At 45.0% G+C, this 26922-nt stretch overlaps 1 protein-coding gene across 4 annotated transcripts in view; it reads right to left on the minus strand.

The window, feature by feature from the left end:
• LSAMP (limbic system associated membrane protein) overlaps positions 1-26922 on the minus strand; it is a 995705-nt gene that overhangs the window by 21356 nt on the left and 947427 nt on the right. For 3 of the 4 annotated variants that reach the window (XM_063419935.1, XM_063419938.1, XM_063419934.1), the window contains 4 exons: positions 12807-12941; positions 8929-9049; positions 7934-8082; positions 1921-1956 (listed from right to left, as the gene is read on the minus strand). In XM_063419935.1, the coding sequence (XP_063276005.1) occupies positions 1921-1956; positions 7934-8082; positions 8929-9049; positions 12807-12941 (441 nt within the window). The remainder of the gene's footprint in view (positions 1-1920; positions 1957-7933; positions 8083-8928; positions 9050-12806; positions 12942-26922) is intronic. The other variant, XM_063419936.1, reaches the window with a different exon arrangement.

Here is a 26922-nt window from a genome sequence, read left to right on the forward strand (position 1 = left end):
AATCCTCTTGGTGTGTCACTGGAGATACACCAGCATTTGGCACCACAAACTCCTGGAGACTCCTCACAGGAGTGATGGCACAACAGGATGTCCTTCAAGATGATCTCAGGAGACTGGGGAGCAGTAAAAACATAACAGCTTCAGAGAGGGAGGGGAAAGTGTTTTAAAGGATCAACTAATGCTGTGCAGGATGGCCTTGGCAAGTTGATTAGGAGGTGTATTTGTAATGGGAATCCTGGCCTTGTTCACTCGCAGATTTTGCTTTATCATTTAGCTTAATGGGCTCCTAATTCAAAACCAGCTGTAAACAGGGCTGGCTATGAAAAAAATTAACACTGCCTGCCTGTGGAATTTAAGGATATATAATAAAAATAATCATAAAACCAAAGAGCCCTGGGTTTTTCATCAGACAAAAATATTTGTCATTGAAAATTCTGCTTAAAAAAAAGAACACCTAAAATTGGAAAACTTCTCAAAACCCTACATCCAAAACAGGCTCAGCAACTTTAATTTCATATCCAAGCACAAGTTTCATTTGCAATACATAAGATAATGGTGTTTAATTGGATTTATTTTTCCACAGCAGGTTCCCAATGGCCTACTTTACTCCTTTTCTCAGCTCCTTGAATGTTATTTACAAATCACTCTCTGGGATTTAATTTTAATGGTAGCTTGATTTCTACCTCCCCCCTTCCTTTTTTTTTTTTTTTTTTTTTTTTAAGGTACTTTTCGTTAATTGTATTTGTGGATTTGCCTTTTAAATAGGCAATTGTGACTACATCCTGAGCCTGAATAAGTTGCCAAGAGCAGAGCTTGATTTGAAAACGGCAGAGTAGTTAAACGGAGCATGTGTAACACCCAGCATTTATTGTTCTTTTCATGGGAGTACCTGCAGGTGCTTTGTTCAAGCAGGTGCTCTTTTGCAAAACAGCCTGGGTTCCTAATAACACTGCATCCCAAAGCTCTGTGCAGACATTGACAATTTAGGTCTCTGAGCAACCCATAAGTTGAGTGCATCCTCCTCATGTGGCAGTAAAACAAAGATACTGAGGAGCCGTAGGCCAAGATTGTTTCAGTGAACACAGGGACGTGCTGCCTTATTGTTGATTTAGTTGCAACCATCACTTTCAAATGGTGTAGCCTGCTTTCTGGATGGGCCTGGCCTCTGCTTTTTCAGAATGAAAAGATCACAACCAAACCCCAAATCTCATGGATGTTGGGACCATGTTGTCTGCACCTGAGGCAGGAGTGGGCGACATAGAGACAGGAAAAACACCCAGGCCCTGTTTTGCCTTCACACCTTCTTCCCTTTTGGAATAAAGCAGACAGTAAAATCTCACCATGTGCCTCTTTTCATGCTCTCTGCCTAAGATACAGGACTATGTGATTGGAAGAATTGGAGAGATGGACAAACGCATGAGAAAATAAAGTTTCACTGTGGATGATAGGGGATGCTCAACAAGAGTGAAAAAACCTTCTGGCAGTATTTTAATTTTTAGTTTCCCATTAGTCCCTTCCACCATCTCTGCAAAATTTTATGTCTGCTTATGCTTTTGATCCAAGTCGGAACTAGTGGCAAAGAGAGCTCAGGATGGGAATATGTTTTAGAAGTAGGTCTGCAAGGAGATTGAACCTCACTAAAGACTGTCCACACCTGGGTGACAACTCAGTGTCGGGGCTCAAAGCTTGGTTGAATTTTGTTTACTGTTCAGTTGATTGGTTTTTTTGAAGAGGGGGGAGGGAAAGAGAAGGATGAGGAAGGTGAGTAAAAAAGACAAAATAACATGTAAATGAGAAAGGAAAGCCCTTATTTTCCTACATTTCTAAGGTGTTTTGCCCATGCCTAGCTCTGAGCTTTCTGTCAAGATAACGGAGAATGACCCGGCTAAAGAGCTACTTCAATATAAAACATATACTGACCTGGAAAAGGATTGGGGAGTGTGGGTAAAACTCGTTCTAAGGGGGGAAAAAAAACAATAAGCAACATGCAGGAGAAAAGGACAAGCCACTTTTCACACCAAGCAAGCAGCAGATACAAACCTGATGGAGTTGTCCATCCCCAAATTAAACGAACTAGAGCAGATTTCATATACAGAGCATTTTGCTAGCAACACGCCTAATACACATCAACATCCTCTGGGACTGGGAGTCAGAGAGAAGTGATTTGAGAAACTAAACAAATAATAGAGAAACAGCAAGAGGGATTAAGCACCTGCAGGGAAGGTAATTGGAGTTGATGGTCCATATCTTCCCTCTGACTTTCAAGACCACTCATGTCATCACTCTACATCTCCTCTTAGCTACACCTCTGTCTGGAAGCTAGTGTTGGCAGAGAGGTGAGTTGTGGAAATCCTCTATGGGTAGTTGTTGCCTCCCCAGAACCTTCTCCACAATGGATTTTTTGCCAATGACAGTTCCCTTGAGGATCCGTGCAAGGGAGCAGTCACCCTGGTGAATCCTCAAGGGCACTCTGCTTCTTTAGAGTTTTTGTCCTCTGAGAGGGACAGAGTTTTTGCAGACTCATCATCTCCCAGTTGTATGAAGAGCTTTGTCTTGTTTACAGGGGGTTTATAATGTGTCTTTTTTATACATCATAGCAGGACTTTGATATGTGTCACTGCTGGCTTCATGGTTTGCTTCTTCCACAAAGGATCCCAAAAGAATTGCACGGACACTGAGGGAAACCAGTATCAGGGACCTCAGCAGTGTTAATTCTGCTTCACAGATGGTGCAGGTGGTGCACAGAGCAAGGAAGCAATTTGCCCAAGGTCAGAAGCTGAACTGTTGGCAGAGTCAGACACAAACCCAAGAATATGAGGTCCCCAGGCTTGACTGTTATCACTGGGTCTCCTTTCTTTGCCTTCAGAGCTTGCTGGATGCCTTGTACTGACCAAGACAAGTTCCTACCCATGGACTGATCCATAGGTAGACATTTAGCTGCAACAGCTGGTAGGCCTGGGGCAATGAGTTATCTCCTGGCTTACCTGCTAAGATCACTGCTGGTGGACACAGAGCTTGGCAAGATAAATCAGTACCCCACTATTATCCTCTGATCACCTAGGCCCAGCTATTTGGAGGCCAGTGCTCCTTCTACAGTACCCTTGGTGCAAAGAGTGAGTTTCTGTCTCAGTGGAGCTCCTGAGGATTGAGCAGGTAAGGCCCATTCCTATGACACTGGCAGAACTCCTGCCCTCACCATGGTAATGGAGTTGTTTGAATCCACAGCAGGCACAGGGGAGATCAAATACAAGACTAGCCTGGATCTCTGTGTTTATGTAGCAACAGGGGACTATTGTTCTGCGAAAGCAGGCTGTTTGTGCTGACAAGACTTCCTTGTTATTTAGTTTGGTTAAATAACTCAACTCCCCTTTACCTTCTTCCTGCACAGCAGGCTGCAGGCTGCACAGCATAAGCAGTTAAAGCAAAGCACTAAGGCCTCATTATCATGCTGCTTTCTATTCAAGGACTCTGTCTCTGTTCCTCTCTCCCACTGTGTGCTGCTTTTATTACTCCACCCTGGCTCATTAGCAGTGTCTCAGCCTTGCCCCCTCTGACTGTCAGCCCAAACCACTTTCCTCCCTCCTGAGTCTCCCCGTTATTGACAGCCTTGAGGAAAACAGGGGGTGTGCACTCAGAGCCACCAAGAGGGATTTCGGCCACAGTTCAGGCTCTGAGCCCCAGCAGCCACAGCTGTAACCAAATATTCAGGCACAACAAAGCGTGGGCAGAGTGGAAGGAGGGGTGTCAGCATGTGCACACTTGTGGCAGGATGCTAACAAATAATGACAAGTTAGAGGCTAATGCCAGCTCTTAGGAAGGTGCCTTGCTGCCACCAAAACTGCTGGGCTCCACCTGAAGCCTCTCAAGTAGGCACTGTCTTGCCAGCTTCTGCTTCCCCTCCACGTTTGCTTATTCCCCAAAGGGTGCAGAGGATGCAGCAGGGGACCTGCTGATGTGGCAGTCTCCTGTAATTGAGCCAGTTGAGCCAGCAGGACTGCATTAGGATGTGCTGCTGTCTCCTGTTTCAGCCTATGGGAGGGGCTAGCTTGGCAGGAGGCAGTAGGCAGCTAATTTGGAAAAGCTTTTCTTTCTTTTCTCTTTGCTAGAGTGTGCCAGGTGCTGCACCTGCTTGTGTGTGCCTGTGGAGGGGTGTGTGGGTTTGCTTCTACACCACAGAGGTGCTTGCCTATGTATACATACTCACCTGCACATAAACCTACGTATGCATGCTCACCTACACATAAACCCATGTATCTGAGTTCCTCCAGCAAATGTGTATCTGCTATGTGCATATAGATATTTCTATATACATCTGTATGTATGTGTGTATATATACACACTTCTGTGCAGCATGAGTTAAGATACAAATTGTGACTTTCACTCATGATGCTTTTCATACTACTGCTAGGTGAGTAAAACAAAAAAGAAAGCGTGTTCCCTACCTTCCTGATACACTTGGAGGAAGAACCCTTTCTCTTCAGTTGTGTCACTGCTTTTCACCTCTGGTGCTCAGTGATGGCAGCCCTGGCTTTGCCCCTCTGTCAGGTGATTTCCACAGAGATGTGTATTACTGCCCCTTTTCTTTTGTGCTTAGGGTTTACAAACCTTGCCCCCAGGCTCTGCAGAGCTGAATCAACCTACTGGCTCACCAGGGCTGCCAAACACGGTCCTGCCTCCCAGCTCCTCATACCCACAGATGTGTGATAGAGCTTCCTCTCCTGCATGGGCTTGGATGCCTGTTGAGCCCAGCCACGAACCAGTTCAGTTCAGTACAGTACAACAAAAAGAAAACATTTGGGGCATTTTAGGGAGATGAGCAGTAAAGCTCATTTACCCTGTTTTAGCAGGTTGGACAGGCTCACGGGGATGTTCACTGAGTGGCAGAATAAGGGAATCAACAAAACCACGTGGCAGAGAGCAGGATGAGCAAAAGGACTGATGAGCAAGGAATGTCAGCAAGCTATGAGAACAGTTGTATCATCAAACTGTACCTGAGTACCCTCTCTACAAACATACTCCATATGTGTTGTTGGAGACCGTTTCCTGGGTAAGTTAAACCTTTTGCAGGGCCATATTTATGTTGTTGTAAACTCAGTCTCCAGGGGTGAGGGGTATAAATCTCTCCACCTACTGCAGGCAATCCTCCTGCTACATCTTTTAAGGAAGATCACTCGCTATCTATTCATACAGCTCAAGGAAGCTGCTTTTGTATTTTAATGCATCTTCTATCTGTGACATTGACATCTAAGGCACTCAGTCTCTCTGAGAGTCTCTCAGTGCTGACTGATATTTCATGAAATGGTAGCCACCGATTTTTCTCTATTGCTAAACTGTTCTTTCACGTCATTTCGCTCGCTCCCTGTCTGCCCTCCACCTCAGGCAAAGCTGCCAGTACCTCATTATTAACTCTCTAGTTGTTTCTTCACTCCTTGCTGCCACTCTTTTTTGTGCTGCAATGGGACACTGAGGAACCATCGCTGTACTTACCTCTCCAGTGGGATGTTGCTCTGTAGTGAGCTTGTTCTCTGTTTAGAAAGGAAATAAGATCTCTGATTCCAGGGATGAACAACACTCCCAAGTATTTGAGTATCTGCTGTACCTTGCAAAAACTTGGCACTGCTGTATTTTTCTGTCTGGGTGTGTGGCTGGGAATGTGCATTACCTGTTATTTCAGCTACTGTGTGATCACTACAGCATTTATTTCATCTGGGCTTGTGAGTTTTTTCAGCAGCTTTCTTTATCTTTATGAAGCTGGATTCCCTTCACTCATTTCCCCCCTGATTTCTTAACCTTCAAAACACCAGCTGTAGTCTGCCTGAATTTATTTTGTTCTCTCTCTTTCTTTCTTCCACACTAACTAGAAGAACAATATGAAGCCATTGCACAGTAAAAAAGTAGGGATTAACCAAGCAACAAAAACAAGTTAGAAAGAGTTCACTGAAAATCATCAAATCTCTCTCAGCTCCTGCACCCCACTTGTCCTGTCTCCTGTGAAGTTCTACAGTGTCCTCCAGTATAAACAGGCCTTGAATTTCTAAACAAATTATAAACAAAATCCAACAACTTGAAAGAAAGAAGGTGTTCTTTGTACACATCAGAAGGGGGCTAAAATAAGATCCTCACTGTTGCAAATCATCTTTAAGAGTTGCCACATTTCCTCCTGGACCAGTTAACAGCAACTTTGCAAGGTTTCCCTGGGTCTCTCACAGGTCCTGCCAGTCATTTTATGACCATGGGTAAACCACTTCTTCACTCTGTACCTTAAGTTCCTACTGCAAAACGGTGTTAACAACACTCACCCATTTCTAAGTGACTTGTGATATTAAAATATTCATTGCTGGCAAATCCTTTGAGATCCTTTGAGGTGAAGCTCTGAAGTCATGCAAAATGCTTCTCTAGCAAAACTAACCCCCCAGCAAAAATCGTATGTGCATATATACATTATGGAATTTCATCTTATATTTTGTTTCAGTGATGCATTTCAGTTCATCTGTGTAACAGGAACCAACAGAGAGGGCCAAATTTAGAATTCAGTCACAAATAATGGATTCTAAACTTAGAATTATATTAATATCAGCAAGAACAAATCTGGAGTATTTGAAAATTGTGTTCCAGATTGCTGCCTGAGGATTTTTTTTAATCTCATGACAGTCACAAGACCAGGGTGAAAAGACTTTCAAAGTAGAAATTTGCTTTGTGTGCTGCAATGCTTTGGGAAATCAAAGATGTGTTCTTTTATGATAATATCTGTTCTTTAGAAAACAACTGCCACAAAATGTACCCAAATTTGCAAAAATTTAAACTGCCATGAAATAAATCCAAAGGTGGTAAACAGAGAATGCCCATGGATTTATCCTTTTGCACTACATCTGTTAAAAACAACCCAACCATTACTTTGGGGCTTTTGGTGAGAGCAGAAACTAGACTAAACTGCATCCCATACTGACTGCTTTACACAGTTGTTTTTTTTTTTTTTTCTGTTTAAAAGGACATGCAGGTCATGACATGAGAGTTTTAATTCAATTTGGGACTGTCACAGGAACACTGCCATCAGTCACTTTTGTGTCTACGTGTTCATTTGTGTGAGTGGGTCATTTTGCTGCAGTGTATCTCTGATGTCAATAACATGTAGGCCAAGTCTAGCCCAAGTTTTAGACCTGGAATTGGGAACTGCATTTTAAATGCACCACAGTTTGTATGTGCATGTGGATGGTAGGTGGGGGGCAGGGGCTCTGTTTGGGGTCAGGTTTGAATCAGCTGCAAAATTCAGAACCAGCAGGTACTCTGCTCTAGAGCTTGGTCTAGTCCCAGCTTCTGTCTGTTTGCACTTACTAAGACAAACTCAGTAACTGAAGGGTAGCAGAATGAGATCCAAGGAACCTTATTCCATATTTCATCTGTTGATTACCTTTTCCCCCATAGTCCCATAGGCCTTTAAAATCATTCTGTCTTTTCTCATTTCTGTCCCTTCCAGTTTCAAACCAATTTCTCTTTTTCTTGACTCTGTCTTGTTCTCCTCAGGCTCAGTGGCTAGTTCTCTCCATCTCTCTGAATTACTTGTCATTTCTCACCTGTCATGGATCCTCCGAGCCCTGGCCTTCTGTCTACTTATTAAAGGGGCTGTCATTCTAAAGGGTTTTTTGTTTCCAGCTTTAAAACAAACACATTTTTATTATTTTAACAAAATCTGTCTTCAGCAAAGCCAGTCAATCACAGAACTTGACTGTAAACCTTTCAATTTGGCTGTGTTTGGGTTTCAAGGCAAGTATGAACACGTAGCTGTCCAAAGAGAATGCTGAAAGCCAGGTCATGGCTGGAGGTCTGAGGGGAGGACTGGGTTGTCAAGCAGATGCCTTCCTGATTTTTGGCCACCATGTGCTTCCTGCGCAGCCGTGTCTTTGCAGAGCCTCCCTTCACCCTCTCCCGTACTTACTGTAAAGGTATAGGCTGGCGTTTGTGACTCCCAGCTTGTTGGCAGCCACACAGGTGTAGTTCCCGTAGTGCTCCTCAGTGACGTTGGCCACCATCAGCAGAGACTGACTCCCCGTGCTCTTTATCTCCAGACCGTTGGCGCTGTTTATCCTGGGAAGAGGGGAGAAGAGTGTGTAGTGCTACGGCAGCTACATAGTGCTGGAAATGCCTCCCCAGCACGCAGCAAAGCAAAGGCATTCAGCCCAGCTGGCAGGTGAGGACAGAGGGAGGCAGGGAGGGGACGTGAGACCAAAGAAGGCATGGATGGAAAGCAGGAACGTAGTAGTTCAGTGGGATTAAATGCCACTGGTAAAGCAGTGGAGAACCAAGGAAAGACAAGGGAAAGGGAGGAAGCATTAACCCAGCACCGAGTCATTCTGGAAATGAACACACATTACCAGCTGAAGTCTAGTCTGTACTTGAACAAAATATTCCTAGTGAAACACACTGATTTACAATATGTGCATATGCTGAGTCACCCCTGAACCTGGGCACCCTAAAATGTAGGGTAATACCACAATGTTTTTAATGCCAGGTAAATCCTCAGCTAGAAAGGACAGATCCTTTTTCTCTTCTCATTTATTCTCATATGCAAGTCTGGAGGCTCAGGTTGCACAGGTGGGGGAACATCATACCTCAGCAGCTCTACCTAATTAAAAACTTTTTGGTCTGCATCATGGCCTACTTAACACATGAAGATTGTAGTAATTGGGTATTGGCCCATAATTCACTTCAAGGCAAGAGCTCCATCCTCTGCACTTCCTCAGCATCTCCAGTGAAGAGAGGAATTGCCTCCTCCTGCCATGACCACGCTGGCCCTGCCGAGTCTGACGGGACATTGCGACTCAAGCGGATTGTGAGGAGCAACTTGTTTGAGGGGAGCTGGGGAGGATGACAGGAGCCTCTGTTCAATGGACTGGAAAAGAGAGGAGGGCAGAGGCGAGCTGGAGGCCTTACCTGGTGTCATCTCTGTACCACTCGAAGTCAGGCGTGGGCACTGCTGACGCCTCGCACCGCAGTAAGGCTTGTCGCCCCGTGGCCGCCTCATTGCTCTTGGACTCTGTGATGGTGGGAGGGTCTGCAGGAGGGAAACACGGGGTCAATCCACACACCTCCAGGTGGAACAAAACAGTGAAACCATGTCAGAGCTGCCTGCCTCATGCAAACTGTTTGGGCTACTGGAGGTCCACAGCAGCTGTTTGCTGTGGCCCTTGCTCCCCCCCCGCTCCTCTGCAGAACACTGCTCTCTGAACTCTCCCTCGTATACAACATTAGCAGCACTCCTTACACGTGCTTCTCTTCAGCACTGCTGAATAAATTTCTGTCATAAATGCATAAGCATACACAGGCAAAGTTAAGGTTAATGATGGACTTCTGCAATTTATGAATATTTGCCTATGGATCTGTAGTTCACACGGGCTTATCAGAGAGAAGAAGATGAGAGAAAGACTTTATCAAGGGTAAAGAAAGACAGCAAAAGTAAAGGAATAGAGAAGGAATTTAACAGTAACATGAAAATTATATTCCATTCAAACTCTTTGCGTAATGCCAAAACTGTAATAAGAAAGAACTGAGGCAACGTGAATGAAACAGAAATATGGCTTTAAAGAGAAGAACTTCAGCAGAAGCTGTGGGTGCAAGTCTGAGACCCAGTGTTGAGACACTTCCCTTCGGTGTCCAAGGTTACAAATCCTGATCAAGCTTTCCTGGACATAGTGCTTTGTGACAAGCTCCAGAAGGGCTTGTTTGTGGGTGCTCTGCCTGAAGTTTGCCCTCAGCCCAGCACGATGCACCTCTGCTTACTTTGAAGTCTGAGCGTTGTGCCATGGCAAACCAAATTTGGAAAATACGTTGGTGTGCTCTGCTGGAGCTTGGTCTCAGTACTGGCCAGACACCAGCTAGGGTAGGCACCGGCATCTTCAATCCTGGCTCCATGTTCAAAATATTAAGTGATAAGCTTTACATGTTAAAGAGCAGAATTATTTCCACCTGGCTGCTGAGAGGGATCAAGGAATAAGTGCCTTGTCTCTCATCACTAATACTTGCATTCCCTGAGTTTACAGGGCTGCAACTCAGACAGATACTTTGCTGAGACTCAAGTTAGCATGAAACACACTCTGCCATCTGTATCTGTCCCAGAACTGAAAGGCCAAAAAAAAAAAAGAAGACGCAAAACGGATTGTGTCAGTCAAAGAAAAATAATAATTCTGTCTGGAGCACGTAGGGAAGGAAATTTGTTTGTGAACATATTAGCCATCTCAATATGATCCTTTCCCTGACCTTAATCGGGATTTTATGCAGGGCTTTAGGGATATTGCAGTGCGCCCTCTAACATCATAAATATTAATAAGTTTACATAAATAGGTTCCTACATTCAAAGGCTGTGGGTTCATGTAAATGTTTTAATTTGAAAAAGAGGAGGGCTAGTAAAAGGATAGCAAAGGTGATTTTTAACCATTCTTATTTGATTTTTTTGGTTTGAGCAGTATATCTTCTTGCTGTCTACAGCAAGACAAACCTTTCCATTTCATGAATCTGGTACAAAAGGGGAGTTGCAGAATGAATAGGCACCTTTCCATGGTCCTAGAAAATGATTCCAGCAAGTGTCTGCTTGCTAGCCTGCTGCCAGGGAGCCCAGCCCCTTGCTCTGAGCAGTGCCCACATTCACCCCTTGAAGAAGCTGGCGCAGTGCTCTCCCGGGAGCAGGGGCAGTCCCAGACAATGCAGCCTATTGCACCCAGAAAACAGCTGCTCTGTGTGCAGCCATGTGCTGCCTGGGAAGGCAGGAGTGGGCTCCCTTTAGCTGTTCTCCTCCCACTCTCCCCAGGCCTCAGTTTCCCTGTCTGTGATGTGCAAGGGCAATTACTTGGGAAGCCTGAAGGTGGTAGTGTGAGACCAAAGCAAAGTGAGATGCTTTCTCCTGCAGTCCGAGCTGACAGAGCTCCCCAGCAGATAATAAGAGATGGCCAGGAAGCTCCCTGAGGTTGGACAGGCCCCATTTTTCAAACGTACTGTGGTTTTCCCACTTTCTGCTGCTTGTGGTGCTGTTTAACAAAGCAGGATGAGGAAAGATAGATGCAAATATCTAGTTTTCATTCCCCTAATGGGACTGATTTTTTTCCTGCATGGTCCTCATAGTCGCTTAGATTTATTTCCCTTTCTTTCAAAAGAAAAAAAATCTGTCCTTAAGGAATTTTAAGTTGCTTACATTACAAATTACACCACATATTAACATCATTTTTTCATATTTTCCAACACTTAAAATGTTTAAGATCTTACCGTGGCATAGTTATTATGTGTTGAAACTAAATCAAAATCAAACATTCTGACTTTATACAAACAATCTGTTTCAAACACATTAAAGCACCATTTAAATTATGTTTCACAGAAATGTTTGAAACCATTAATTGGTTTTCATGGAAAGTCTCCAGTTTATAAACTCAGCTGTTTTTGACACTTCTATACTTTCAGTGCAGAAAATCTGCTACTACAGTTCATATTAATGCCATATTTGGCCCATGAGGCAGATGATATTAAACCACTGCCACCTAATTTCTATGGGAACTATAAAAAACTGTGGATTCAGAAGATGCTGCAGGGAGCCCAAAACCTCGACTTCTAAGCAAGACAGAAAAGTTGATCTGATGTGATGGCTCACACGGGAACAAGGAAAGAAATGAAGAGCAAGAATGGCATTAAAAGGTGCTATGATTACCTACAGTCAAATTAAGACTGGTATTGCCTGAAGCACTTGATGCCATCAGCTCTCTGCCCTAACCTGCTCCCTAACAGTTCTTGCTGCGAATCAAGGCATGAATATGCACCCAGAAATATGTCTGCAGCCATCTCCAATTTCAATTTAGGTTAATATTCCGGTTTAAGTCTCAATTTAAACTGAAGAAGGTCGGGGAGGATATACCTCCCATTCATCCATCCTTGCTGCAAAGTTATTCGCCTCCAAGCAAGGAAAAGAAGTAGTACATGGGGATAGATCACTTTACATCACTGGAGGGCCACACATGAGCCTTACAAGTGTGGAGGATGGACATATGAATGTGTAGAATTGACGAGTAACATCAGTTTGAAATATCTTGTGTTACTGTGAGAGGAGCATGCCAGCAGAGTGAAGGGGACATCTGTCTGGGCACATAAAGGAATGGGATCCCTGCACCAATTCACAGGTATGGAAGTAAGGCACAGCTTAGTGTGCCTCTCAGTGCCTTTAGGGGATTGCTGTGTCCTTTGGCCAAAACCCTTTTCCGTGCTGCACTGGTGCATGAAAGGTCTTTTAAACAGAACTTTAAACGAATGACATGAAACCAGCACAAAAGTTAAGATTTTGCACCCTGTCATTAACACGTGCCTCTGCCCCGTGTCCCCTGGCTGTGATAGCAGTGTAGGCACTGCTGAGATGGCTGGGTGCAGGCAGGCATGTGTTTGCTCTGAGCCAGCTGAGCCCTCCCTTATCTCTCCTTGCTGCCTTGGTGAAGCTTCTCTTCACGCTCCTGTTCACCCGAATATCAATGAGTGAAAACAAGGCATTGCCAGCCTTTCGGAGGGGAGAGACGGGGGCAGCTCACAGCTCTTCTTTCTCTCCCTCCCTCTCTGTCTGCCTCTCTGTACCACACCTCCCCCAGCCTTTTCTTATATATTACAAGGTTTAAAGCACAAACTGTACCCTGTGGCAAGCATCTGAGTGTGGATAGTTTTCTCAGCGCCCTCCCTTTCGGATTGTATAACCCAAACCCAGAAATGCTTCTCTGTTTATCCTGAAGTAACCCTTGCCTGTGGGCAAAGCTCTCCCCGTTGCCCTGCCCCAGCTGTGATGTACTCACAGTTCACAGTGACCCGGACTTGCTTGACGTCTGCTGAGGCAACTTCGTTGGCAGCTTTGCACTCGTACTTGCCCGACTGCTCTCGTGTGATCCCCAGGATCTCCAGGTACTCCTCCTCACCTTCAAACTCTCTGCCTGGAAGGACAGAAAAATACACAGGGTGGTTCTGTTAGGCTTTCAGTTTTGGGAAATTGCTGTGGAGGAGCAATCACAACATGGAGTCTGCAAACAAGCAACAGTCATGAGCGGTTTAAAAGTTATTCTGGAAGCCGCACCAGCAAGATACCAGTATTTCATTTAATTACAGAAAACCGAAATCCTGGAAGGCAGCATACAGGTGGTGCAATTCATAGCACCTCACAGGCGGCCCAGGCTGAGAAGCAAAATCTCCACCACATAAGATCAGACTAAGTTCACTAGTATGATGGCTGAGTACCACCAGAGGTTAGTCACGCTGTGGGTGACGTGCTGGGTCAGGGCTAGCTGGGTCTTCAGATGTGTTGTCAGCACCCTTTTCTCCACTGCAAAACTGTGAAAAATGTCTTCCTGTCTCTCAGAGCAACCACCACCCTGAAGTGCCATCGATCAGATCAGGCTACCGTTAAACACAGCCAAACCGAGAGAAACAAACTGTAATTTGATCTGCAGAGACCAATAATCATCACGCATCCCTGAGCTACCGTACATACGAAATAGCACATTTAAACCGTGCTGCCTCACTCACACGCTTTGGAAAGCAGTGACTTGAGTGTCAGGCGGGGTTATGGATGGGAGCAGGAACCGGGGGAGGTCTGTGGCCTCGCTTTTAACTCACTGTGTGACCTTGAGTGAGTCACTCCTTTGCTCTCCCTCTGTAAACTGCAGCAAATAGCCCTCCCTCTCCCATCACCTCCTGGTTAGAACAGGGCAGTGAGGTTAACCCATGTAAAACACATTAAATTCATTGCATGAAAGTTGCCAGGGAAGCATGAAATACAAGGATTGGTATATCCACCCTATTCCTTCAGAAAGCAAAGTAAGGCATGTCCTGGAAATTATCTGAACCACATTTCCTCCTCTCAGAGGGCTGTATAAGAACTGCTCTGCAGCATTGGAAACTGCAAGTCCCAGTTGTGTGCCTGCGTATGTTTAGAGAAATCAGCTTCCAACACTAAAAGAGTAAAAGATCTGAAAAAAAAAAAAAAAAAAAAAAAAAAAAAAAAAAAAAAAAAAAAGGTCAGATCACAAGAACTCCCATTCAGGTTCCTCAGAGAGTGGTCACATTTTCCAAAAAACTCTCTGCCCAGAAGATATTTTTTGCTCAACAGGTGCTAAGCACTCCTGAAACCCTGACCGCTTTACAAAAGTGCTTACAGTTTTTGAGGGAGTTCATATAGTGCCTACTGTTCCCCTTGGTGTATGGCACTGTATGAAAGCAGTGGCTAAGTCTGGTCTCTGGAACTGAACTTCCCATGGCCCCACCTGCAGCAAATCCCACCCCAGAGGCACAGACTTGCTCCAGAGTCTTGGCCAAGTCAGCCTGGCCACACACACTGGTGTGCAATTCATTTCAGCACTGGAGAGGGACTTCAGAGACTTCAAAATCTGCTCAAAACTCTGTCCCTTATATCATTATTTTTGTCCTTTTTTTGTTTGTTTGTTTGTTTTTCACAGGCAATGTTCAGAATCATTCTAGGGGAAAAGTACCCCCTGTCATGGAAACTCAGCACGAAAACAGCAGCGTACGGATTAAACTCATGTAAAGACAAGGGCTCCCCCTCTCTTTCAGCAGGACTAATAAGCAGTCCCTTTTTCCAGCTCCTACCAGATGTTCAGGTAGTGGAAATCTTGTTGCTATGTCTAAAATTCACAACTGCTTTGGATTTTGCATCCCCTAACAATCTGCTGCAGGACCTTCCTGCGTGGCAGAAGCGTTTTGCACAAGGGAAGGAGGCGAAGTTGGCTCTTGCTGCCAGGACATGGCTCTCAGGGCTCTGCCCTGCACTGGGGACGATGCTGTGGAGACTCCATGGAGAAGGAAGCAGGGTGGGATTTTCACAGGTGTTTTTTATTGCTGGAACTCATGAATATGTTAGGGAATCCTAACCCCTGTAGGACCAGAGCTGGGTGAGTCACAGCCCTGTGGGAAGGGACTTCAGTCACCATCTGAGCCATTCCCCAGTCTCCAGGCAGGGCACGTGTGTCAGGGACACAGCCATCCTCTGATTCTGCAGCCACTCCTGACAATCTGCTCCTTTGCTTTGCTGTCCTTACCACAGGAGCAGTTTCCTCAGGTTTGACCCAAGTCTCCCTTGCTGCAATTTAAAGCTATTACTTTTGTCTTAGCCACTACAGACAAAAAGAACAAATCATTCCCTCCTTCCCTGCAATAGCCTTTTATCAACTTTTAAATCACTTATGTTCCTCCCTCAGTTGTCATCTTTTTTTTCTCTTTTGGCTGAACATTGCCAGGGTCTTTCAACCTTCCTCTGTAGGTGAGTTTTTTTTAGGCTCTTGATCATCCTTGTTCTTTGCTTTTAGACCTCTCTGACAAGTTCACATTTTTCTGGATGTGTGATACCCCAAACTAAACACCATTTCAGATGAGGTGTTACCGTGGCTGAACACAGATGAAGGATTGCATTGCAACTAATGCACTATGCTGCTCTCTGCAGAGGCAGCACATCATTTCTGGTTTTGCTAAAGCAGGGATCATTTCTGTTTGGGAATTCTCTTAATTCCTGGATTTTCTTATGGCATATTGCTCATATTGCTACCTGCTAATAACGCACTTTAAAAATCCCACCCCCAAAGTGAGCTGACAACCAATACTCCCCTCCTTTCACAGCAGCACTCCCAGTTGGTAGGTCAGTCAGTTGACTGGAAAGTTAATCAGACATCAGGGAAAGACTCGCAAAGAAAAGGTTAAAACATAATTTGCCTCTGTTTTTCAACTCATTTGCTCTGCAGTTCTGCCTTGTTTATGCACAGGGCTCATTCCAAGTGGGACTTGCTTCTCCTGCAATTTGCCCTTGTCACAAGACTGTCACTATAATGAAAACAGGGTTGAGGGTGACTTAACCAGCTCTAATGGAGTGGCACCCTCATTACGGGTGCTGTGGAGTCTGTCTTTTAGAGAACCACATCAGTGGAGCTCCAAAGTAACCTACAAGGGTAGATACTTTCCCAAGGGAAGATGTTTTTGAGCTTCTCCCCTGCACACATACATGCACTTGTAGTGTACCATGTCTGGCAGGAGAGCTTTCACAGCTACACAGAAACCCTTCCAAGACATGATGAGCTGCTGGCTTGCCCAGTGGAGCTGCCCGGAAGTAAGTGAAAGGCAGGAGTTCTGTTCTCAAGGGCATGTCAAAGACATCAATAACCCTATTCAGCTCCTCATTCCCCTGCTCCAGGACAAACATATAAGCATAACACTTCAGGGAAAGTTTCTGTGACAGTCTCCTGCTGAATAAGTGGCAGCACTGTTCTGGTCTCTGCACTGGTGACCCTGAGCATCAACATTTTGCTACAAGAACTGAGCCACTCTCACTTTTAGGACAGACCCTTTTGCATGCTGCCTTGTCCCCTCTAAGAGCACATTAACCCTTTCTAACAAAAAGCATTTATATGAAATTGAGGTGTTGTAGTAGAGATCAGGGAGAGGAAAGATGTATCACAGTGTGTTAGAGAAATGTCAGGTTGTGATATCTTGCAGAGAGCTGTAGAGATGTTTTCACTAATTCACTTTGGCAGCCAGATTAGGTGAGTCATATTAACTCTAACCTCTAAGGCAAACAGGGGGTTGGGGGAGCAGGAACAGAGCTTTATACATCGAGTGAATTTACAAATGTTTCTGCACAGGAGCCAGCTTTGGTAGGGAACTGATGGTTGTCACTATGCAGTTTATCAAAGCGGGGAGGGACAAGGCTTGGACAATGCTCTTTGGTACCAATAACAATGAACATATTCTATTAGGTGAAAGAGGGACTGCCAGCTCCTGGCAAGCAAGCCACTCTGTTCCCATTAAGAGAAGCCATTTGCCTTGAGCAGACTGTCAAGGAATGAAATTCTGACTGTACTGCCACAGCTTCCTTGCTGACAAGGGTTGTCTCCTGGCTGCTCTGCCTGGTTCAGTACAGCCATTTCCCAGTGAGGGTCCTTTCAGGTTTCCCTAGGTGGATGACTTCTCACTCAGTGCAGCTCTGCTCATCCCAAACCAGCCCCTTGCATGACTTCAGGCAGCCTGCTTCCCTGCAGGTTTTTTGTCTTTCACGTGTTCATAGTCAGCTTGGTTTGTTGCTACAGCCCCATTAAACACTGTCTTGCCAAGCTGTAGCTCCTTAACTCTGTCCCAGTAATTCAGAAAGAGGAGCTTTCTGCTCTGGAGGCTGGAGATAGAGAGAGCACGAGCCCAGGAGGCTTGACAATCAAACCAAGAGGGAACGACCCCGAGCAGCGCGAGCCAGGCGGCTGCTGCTGCTCGGAGCTGGCAGAGCCTTTTTTGCAGAGGGATCTGCGGCAGCAGCTTTGATGTGTGCAGAAGGAAGGCTTTGAAGGCCTGCTTGCCTCAGCCACATTTCCTATCCCCTGGCTCCCTAATTGGACCCAGTAAATAATGAAGCTGAACAGCAAATCTGCTTGGCTATGCTAGCCTCCTGGCAAGCAGCTCTCCTTTCCCCTTACCCTCTGGAAATAGCCTCGTACAACCCCTTTGGCTCTGCGTATTGTCCTTGTTGCTGTGCACACCTGCCTGTGCTCTCATGTAGATATAATATATATACACATATACTATATCCTGTATTTTATATACTATGTATTTTATTTGTTTTTGTATCTATAAATCCACCTGTGTGTGCAGAAACACAGACTGACATGTTCCCCAGGCATTTATGGGCCCTTCTCACCTCCACCCAAACAGCCCCTTGCACTGCCACACACCATCACTCTTTCCTCAAAAGCTAAATGCTTCCTTTTTCCAAATGACACCCACCCAGACAAAATCCCACTTGTACTGTGTGCAGACATCTCTTCCAGGTAGTCAGGGCCAGCAATGCATTCAGTCACATGCTCTACCAGAGAGGCCTTTGCCTTCATGCCCTAGTTTCTTGCATCTCCAAAGGGGAAGCTGATCTCCAGAGCAGCAGCCACATTTTTTTTTATTTCATCTCCTTTCCTGTGTGTGCATCTAACACTGGACTTCTTCTTGTCCAGATATTACTTTAGTTCTCTTATTTATTTATTTATTAACACTGGTGTGGTCTTAAATTAAACTGAAATTCAAATCTGCTGAAAGTATCTGTTTGCATTTGGCATGTGGAGAAAGAGATCAGCCACCCTGCTCCTGTGTTTGTTTTCCCTCCAAGCATCTTTGTAGTTGTTAAGGGAGAGGAGCAGAATGGGTTATGCATCTTTGTTGGGCCTAAAACAAGATGCAAGGAGATAAAAAAGATTGGAAATCAATGGATGCCATTTGAAGTTTTTTTGTGTGTAGCAGCTTCTATTGCTGAACTGCAGGTTTTGTTGTCTCTGTACTCTCCATTTAGTGTTTGAGGTTTTGCTCACCTAACTTTCCTCCTTCCCTCTGCACCTTCTACTCCCTAGGAACAAGCTTTTGAAAGACAAAAATAGCTAAGGGAGCCTTTGACATGATTTTTTTTTGTTTTACCTCCAGCTGAGGGTTTTCTTTTTTTTAATGCAAAACTTTGAAGTTTTCATTTATCAGTCCCTGTCTCCGCAGCCACCACAGATTGCAATGAGCTTGGCATTTTCCCCCATCCCTCAGTTGAAGAGGCTTGTTTTTAGCAAAGAGATCAGTAGAGAGAAGCAGATGGTGGATAAGCAAAGGGACAGCCAGTGCTACAATGCTACAGTGAGGAAGGCAGGCAGAAAACCTACAGTAGCATGGGGAGTGGTGAAATGGGGAAAGCTTGAGAGAAGACAAAAATAGATGGAGAAAAAACAGAGGGAAAATGAAGAGAGAGAGAAATGCAAAAAAAAGGTGAGATTCTTCAGTGACTGAGAAAAAGAGAAAATGGTATTCAGCTACTGACAAAGAGAAATACACTGAGACAGAGCGAGTGAGAAAGGCGGGAGGTGAGACAGTGGCAGACAGAGAGATGTACAGCTGGGAGAGAAGCACATCCATCCCTTGTGTAAAGGGAGCCATGAAATAACAACTGCCAGAGGGACAGGAACAGAGGGGTCACATGTAGTAAGGCAGTAATTACTCTGTTTAAGCAGCAAGGCACAGCAGGGTATTTATTGTTTAAGCTGGCCTCATGCCTCCCATGCCCCCAGGTCTGTAGCTATTACACATAAACCAAAAAACTAGAGCAGTGCCAGGGAGGGCTCTGGCCTGCTCTGGCTTCATGAATGAGAATGAGTCAGACAGGGAGGAAACACTCTGGCATGGTTTCCCCTGGCGTTCACCAGGACTTTGCTCATCAGCACTCACACTTGCACCTTATGTGCAGACCTGCCTGCTGTGCCTCCCGAGCCAAGGGCAGCGCCCAAGGAGCTCCCTGGCTGGGGGAACACGAGCACCCACTGGCATGACCAGGGTTAAGAGAACCTGTGATTTTCATGGGCTCTTTCTTCTCCAAATCCATGCACCCAGTAAACAAACAAAACCCTCCAGGCTGAGAGCAGCTTCCCCAGACTGAGCAATGTCTCTGTGCTCTCTCGGGACGGCACTGACCAAACCCCTCGGGATGACTCGCCCGTGGCTGACGGCTCTGCCCAGGAGCTGGAAATCTGACAGCTCAGAGGCAGTTTGCATCCCGGCTGTGGGTGTGTGTCAGTGGGGGTCTTCTGCCTGAGGCAGCCTCAGCACATCAGCTGTATCCATGAGTTTCCAACCCCTCTTTTATATAAATGACCACTAAGGGTCATCACACTCTCTCACACAGAGCCCTGAGTCTGGGCATGGAGCAGGTGTGCAAGATACTACTTCATCTCAGGAGCTGATTAGATTTTCCATTCAAAATCCACATCTGGACACCAGAAAGAAAGGGAACCATCCCCTGAAAAAAATCCAGACACATTTCAGGTCATAGTCTTCTGTTTGACCAGTGGTTTTCTTCTTCTCTTGCTGAACCAGAAGAAGGAATTAGTGTTCTGCCTCAAACTTGAGATACAATTTATATCAGATGATTTCATGTTGAAGAAGATCACTTTTTTTTTTTTTTTTTTACAAAATTACTTACTGAGTTTAGCCCAAATTTGTTAACAGTTTTTAAATGAACATAAACAGCATTTTTTGGATAAATTAATTACTCTTGAACAGAACTTGGCTGTGAAACCAATGTATAAAGCAAATTATGAACCATGAGGTAAATTAAGTCATGTAATGTCACAACTACAATATTATACTCCCTAAGTGTTGCATACTGCAATGCGAGTTGTCATGACTATGCTACCAAACACCAAGCCTTAATTTTACTGCCAAGAAAATGACATATAAACATGAACAAACCAATAGCTGCACTGTTTCTGCATCACAAAATTTTTGCCTGCTGCCTTTTGAAGGGTACAACATGAGGTAGAAGTCATCATCAACTAGAGGAATCAATGAGATATCACCACATTTTTGAGAGCCTTAGGAAGGCAGGAGATGGTAACTCATGAGGGCTGTGAGGACAGTGTTGGAGCAGCTAATGAAACGGAGGTTGAAAACAGAAGGTCAAACAATGAATCCCAGATGAGGTGCAGGAGTTGTTGGATGTGGACATTGGATGGCAGCACACCAATCTCACTCCCAGCAGTGTGGTCAGCACTGCAGGGTCCTGCGCCCTCTTCCTCCACCACGTGCAAGAAGAGGATGGGCCAGCACTTGTCCCTGGCACAAGGAACAGCAGGGTGTGTTTGTGAGGGTGTGGGTGTATGATCAATAGGTCTTTGTTTCCCACTGTGCTAAGCACAAGATGGTAATGCAAGCCCAGATCTGATGCAGGGGACTGAGTTCTCTTGCATGTCATGGACACTTATGAAAGACATAAAATACAACAGCAAGCAGTCAACTGTTACAGTCTCCAGAGACTCTGGAGATAGTCAGATAGTTTCCTTTCATTTGGCCTCATGTACTCCTTTTCCTACAAGTTTTCTTATTTTGGACAATGCACTTGTGCTATCACTGTTGTACAGTTTGAAGACAAGTTCCTCCTCACAAACTGAAGACCAAAGAAAGGACTGACAGCAACAAGTCCCTTCTGGGGCAGGAAGCCTGACTGAAATGTATAATTTCTGTCCTGCCAGTGAAGAGCAATGATGGACTGCAATGCAGTCCCTAGTTAAATTCCACAAATCATTATGTCAGCCCCAGACCTCCTCATGCGATGGCACACACTGGTACCAACTGTGCCAGTCTCTCAGTCTGGGAACTACAGGGGTTGGTCTGTGTTTGGTGGCATCTTTAAAAATCCTCGTTATGTTCTTTACAACGTCTCTTGTGTCTTATATAGCACAAGACATGCTTAATATACTACTGTGCAAGAATCAGGTGGCTTGCTTTTGTAGGCAGCCATCAGAATGTTTCCTTGTTTTTAAATACAAGGTGTTTGTTCCCTTCTGTCCTATGTTCACTTGTACTTCTTGGGATAAGAGGGTAAGGATGAATCAAGAGCGTCAAGCTAACTTGAATTTAAAAAAAAAAAAAAACTGGTGATCCCTTCCTCCTCAATGATTCAAATTAGGCCACAGAATTCCATTCTTATATGTCTGAAACTTGGAAGAAGTCCTGAGAAATTACAAATTGGCACAAATTTACTTGAAATGGGAAAGAGCATTAACTCAGAGGCTTAGGCATTGCTGGGGCTTTTTCTCTGCAAGCTGGAGCCAAACATTTCATGACCAGATAACACAGCCCCTGAATCTCCTGTCCTTTTGCAAGATGGCAATTCCTGCAGTTCATCCCTGTTTTCAGTGAGGCTATTCTGAACACCAACTTCACAAACAAAACCTAAAGACTAGGATTTCTGCATCAGCCTGGATCTAGCCACTGAGCTTCTAAACTGCTGTAGTTTCCAACTGAGGAAATGAGGTCAAAGTGTTAAGCCACCCCTTAGCAAGATTTACCCTTTCAAAAACACGCCAGAGTGTTGTGATGCCTGGCGCCAATATTTGTATAGGTGGATTAGCTTCTTGAAAAATCGTTTTGTTTGCTTTTCTGTTGACCCCTCTCCTTGCTGCAATGTTTCTCAATTAGATCAGCGTAGTAATTTCCTGACACCATCCCCCATATCTGCTCCTGGTGGAAGAAGAAAAAGGAATACTTTGTGGGGGAGCACAACAAGGGATCAGGAGATGAGACTATCTAACTGAATTCAGGATTCAGCAGGCATCAAATATTGCCAGGTATCAAGGGGAGAATCACAGAGGTTTGAGGCAGGGTGGAGTGTGCTGGGAAGAGATTGGGCTCACACGCTGCAGAGACTTTTGATCAATTGGGCTAGCTCCTGTGATATTATCATCTGAAGTGTCTGCCGTTGATTCATAGTTATAGCAGTCCAGATAAATGATTGCTTCGGTCCAGGATATTTAATTCTTATGCATTTAGCCACTCCCTTGCTTTCCAAAGAATAAAGAATATCTCTCTCTCAAACTTGCAAGGCAGTGGCTGAGAAGGAAAGCATTTCCTCTGTGCCTAATATTGCATCTTGCTCAGTCCTACAGGGAAGGCAAGCAGAGAGGAAATACAGACCCTGATTTTGAGGTCTTGTAGCTCCCTGATGCAGCTACTCCCATTGCTAGTGCAGCTGTTGGCCACCAGCACACTGAAAATCCTGGCTGTGATGCAGGTTTTCCCTCCCAGGAATAAGGGAAAAAGAAGGGGGTCATCAGGAAAGGAGAAAGCAGAAAACTGTAAATAGAAGAAACAGTATCAAAACAACTCCTTTCTGACTTCTTACGGCTTACCCCGTAAGTTTAGGGAGGGGTCTGAAGACAAACCTAAAAGATCTTTCATTGCCTTCATACCAACTCCTTAATACTTGTTCTGATGATTACATAAAATTTCCAACAAGTGTAACAGTGCTGGCATGAGAAGACCATGGCCAATCATGTCAATCAAAATATGTCTCACTGTGCTTCACCTCTCTGAATCCACCATTACCATCATGGACAGGAATCCATTTCTTTCCCTTCTCCCAAGTCCCCAAACACATTTGATTCCTGTGGGAAGAGAAACAGCTTGCTCCAATAGGAGCCCAGTTTGCCAAAAGACCCAAGAAAGTATGAAAAACCATCCGTTTTATCTTGAGTACTCTTTGGCTCCTTCCCGCCAAGCTCCTGGAGAGGCAGGGCTCTCATTAGAGTGCCTTTGCAACTGCACACCTGTGAGACTTTCACTGGAACTGGAACAGCAGTTGCTCTAATTAAACAGCACAGAGCAGGCCACCTTAATCACTGGCATGATTTCATCTTCCTTGAGGGGAAGAGGCATCAAAACTGATAAGAGAGAGTGAAGAAGGTGAAATGTATTGAATCCCTGGATCCTCAGTTGAAAGCACGAAGGGATGTCTCTCATCTCTGTAAAGATTAATGTGAGCTTCTTATGGCATGTTTTATTAAATGGTTATATAATAACTGATATTTGAAAGCAGGGTTTCCAAAAGCCACTAAATGCTTTAACAGGACAAGACCCATTGGCTTTCAATGCCATTTGTGCCTGTGAGTCCCTCAGGTGCATTGGAAAACTTCACCTCTACCCTTTTATTCAAATCAGTGCCTCATTTACTCCATCAGTGTGACCTTGCCAGTCTGTGTGGCAGAAACCAGGGGCAGGGGTGAAAACCATAAGACCTCTAAGGAGAGGGTCTATGTTTCCTCAGCCTTGGGTGGAAGCAGGAGGTGCCAGCAGCACACAGCCTGAGCGAGATATCCATCAGCTGAGGAGCAAGTACCCAGACACCAAGGACACCTAGGAAATAACAGCATGATAATTCCTATCCTGACTCTCCCAAAGCCTGTAACATGAAGGCACATCTGTCCCTGAGACAAGGCACACAGGCAGGCCAGGTAGAAATGCTGCTGGCAAGCTAGAGGGCCAGTGGGCCAAAGCTTAATAGGAAAACAGCAGTGATTTGTCTCCACCACTATTTATGTTTCAAGCACATGACAGGTTGTCAGTGGAAGTGAGTGCTGCTAAATTTACTGCTTCTCAAATCGCTGCCACAGTTGCATACTTGACAAGTCACTTCATTTGAAGGGCTAGGTGTTGGGCTGGACTTTCCTCCCCTGTTCTCTCCTTCCATGAAAACCACAAACAGCTTTCTTTACACCACAGACTGACCCCCCCAGGGGTTATGATATCAGGGTGTGAGTTTAGAGAAGAGGGACGTTCCTGGTGTATTTGTTTTAAACCCTGATACACGCTGCTCTTGTTCTGGGCCACTTGACTGCAGATGTGTGTCTGACAGGACACACACATGACTGAACTCAACAAGTAGCAGCTTGGTTACAGCACGGGGCACTGAGAGACAGAGAACATGAGAGCCTGGTGAGCACGAGCGAGTACCAGCTGGGTGTGTGGGCAGGAACTGCTGAGCATCACAAGGAAAGCAGAGCCAAAGACTGGGGATGCAAGGGGAAATGCAGGTGGGTGAAAGGGCGCCTGGGGATTAGACTGCACAATGTGTGCATGTGTATGGGTGGTGGAAAAAACACATGGAATAATAGCTGTGGGACTGGAAGTACGACGGAACAGTTGGGCGAGGATGTGCAGGCAGGGGAGAGGGTGAGAGGATGAGCATAGATGTGTCTGTGGTCCTGCATGTGGAGGACTGACGTATGGAGTATCATTTGCCTCCCCAGTGTTGCATGGTGCCTGCATCCATGCAGCCTCATGCACATCTGTGACACAACACAACATTTGGCGAATGGGGGAAGACTCCTCATTAATGGCTGAACATTTGTAACACCTCGTTTTAAACTCTCCTGGAAAGCAGAAGGGGAGTGAGGCTACCATTTGATGATGGGGGCCATAAGAAACCCAAACCTTCTCTTTTTTCTCCCTAACTTGTCCTCACTGCACTACAGAACCTTGCTGAAGGGCTCTGGCCTTAGTTGCATGGAAGCTGCTCCCTGCTTTATGCAGCCGTGCTTCTGGACAGCACCACATCTTAAGTGTTCTGACTCCTTTTGGCTGCAGATATCAAGACAGAGCTGTCAGGAATATGGTGTTATGAAAGACAGACAAAGGTGCCAGGGCACATCCTCCTACTCCCTTCATTCCTTCTACATGCAACGGAGCTCCCTCCTTTCTCCCACATATATCTTGCTATCATGCACAAGGTCCTTCCATTTGGTTCCCTCATGTGCACTCAGTGAATTACACATGGACATGGACACATAGCCTGTGGAGAGTGTCATGCAGAAGTAGGACACACCCTCTTTTTTCCTGTCACAGAGGTGCAGGACCATTGCTATTCTCCACCAGCCCTTTAGGGATTTGCTCTGCTTCCTTTTCCAGTGGTGTCGGCCAGAGACCCTTGTTCCACAATTGTGCCTCACTGTTTATATGATTAAATGTAGCATCTGCAGCTATATTAGCTGGGCTATTAGTGACAAGTGCTATCAATCCTCATACTTCAGCGAATAAACTGATCACCAGCTGGGGACAGAAATCTCCCCTTGTCTCTCATCACCATCACATACAAACTGCTTTATGTGGGTTTCAGAGGGAGGGAAATAAAGAGAGGTGGAGTTAGAGCCTGACAAATAATTTGGGGTATCTTCTATTGTTTCTTTAGTTCTCTACTTTCCAAAAAACACAACAGACATTTTTTTATGCGTGGCACCTCCATGGCTGCACTAAGTTTTACTGTGGGTAGGGGAAAAACACAACAATTGTGCCCTCCCACCTGGCCTCCAAGGACTAAGAATTCATCCACAGTAATCATCTATGCCTCTTGGATTGAGGGCCTCTGACACTTTTACTGGATAATAGCATTTCTTAATAACCAGCATTTCAATTAAATTCTTTTCTATCACCTCTCCAGCACCAATACTCTGCCTGAGTACTCTGTATATGGCTAGGACTCAGTAGGGAAAAAAATCCTGCAACTTTAGCCATAAGCTATTGAAATAATATTAAAACCAAGGTTTTCAAACATTCTCTCTTTAAACACTTATTTCTCAACTGCTTTCAAAACTGCTGTCCTTGTATTTCTAAGTCCAGCATTCCAAAAGGGATGCTGGGTTTGATTAAAACAACTTCCTGGCTTGTAGGTTATGTCAATATCCTGGTGGGATTTTATGCCACTAATCTCAGCAGTCTGCAGTCTGCAGATGCAGAACAGTTGAAGGAGGGGAGGAATGTTGACTTTATTAAAATGGCAAATTCACCTGCAGACTGTATTTTCTCACTGCTTCAGGAGTAAAAGGTCTTGAGATAATTTTCAGGCAGTTTGAGCTTGCATATTACAGGGGGATGCAAGGAAGGAGAGGAGAGAATAGAGAAGAAAGGAGAATGGCAAACAGGGGAAGAACTGTCAAATCAATTTAAAAAGTAGCATAGAGAAGATAGTTTGTGAGACCCAAGTCTTCAGAAGAAGGACCAAAAAGGAAATAAATAAAGAAAAAGACATAGAGCATGAGATAGAGATGAAAGTTTGATTGAAAGAAGCGAGGGGATGCAGAGGGTTAGGGCACACAAGCAGAGCTCTGAGCAAGGTGAATTGCCATGGGAAAGCAGTGGGGAATGCAGTTAGTGTTGGCTGGGAATACAACATACAAGGGGTAACTGAGGCCAGAGTCTTCCAGATGTATTACTGTTCTATTGATCTGTGGTAAACAATTCCACTGCTCACGGGCCATTCATGGCTGTTGGCGGTATCACTGAGGGCCCTGGACACTTTAGTGCTGTGTATACATGCAGGGGCAGACAAGGAGAAGAAAAGGTAAGTTCCCATGACCTTTGGTAGTGAGGGCTTGGCATGGAGTGGGAATGTTTGGTGCTGGCTCCCCCTCCTTACTTTCTGTCTGCCTCATCTCATTAAAAGCAGATAAAATACAGCACATGAACAGCCATCCCATTTCAAGACAAAAAAGTGCTCTTATTGCCACCTTCTCAAATACTGAGAGCTCCTCTGAAAGGTCTGCAATTCATGGACCAAAAAGACAAAGAAACCACAGCTGC

Source organism: Prinia subflava, chromosome 28 (assembly GCF_021018805.1).
Source record: "Prinia subflava isolate CZ2003 ecotype Zambia chromosome 28, Cam_Psub_1.2, whole genome shotgun sequence".
In the NCBI taxonomy this organism is placed as follows: Eukaryota; Metazoa; Chordata; class Aves; order Passeriformes; family Cisticolidae; genus Prinia; species Prinia subflava.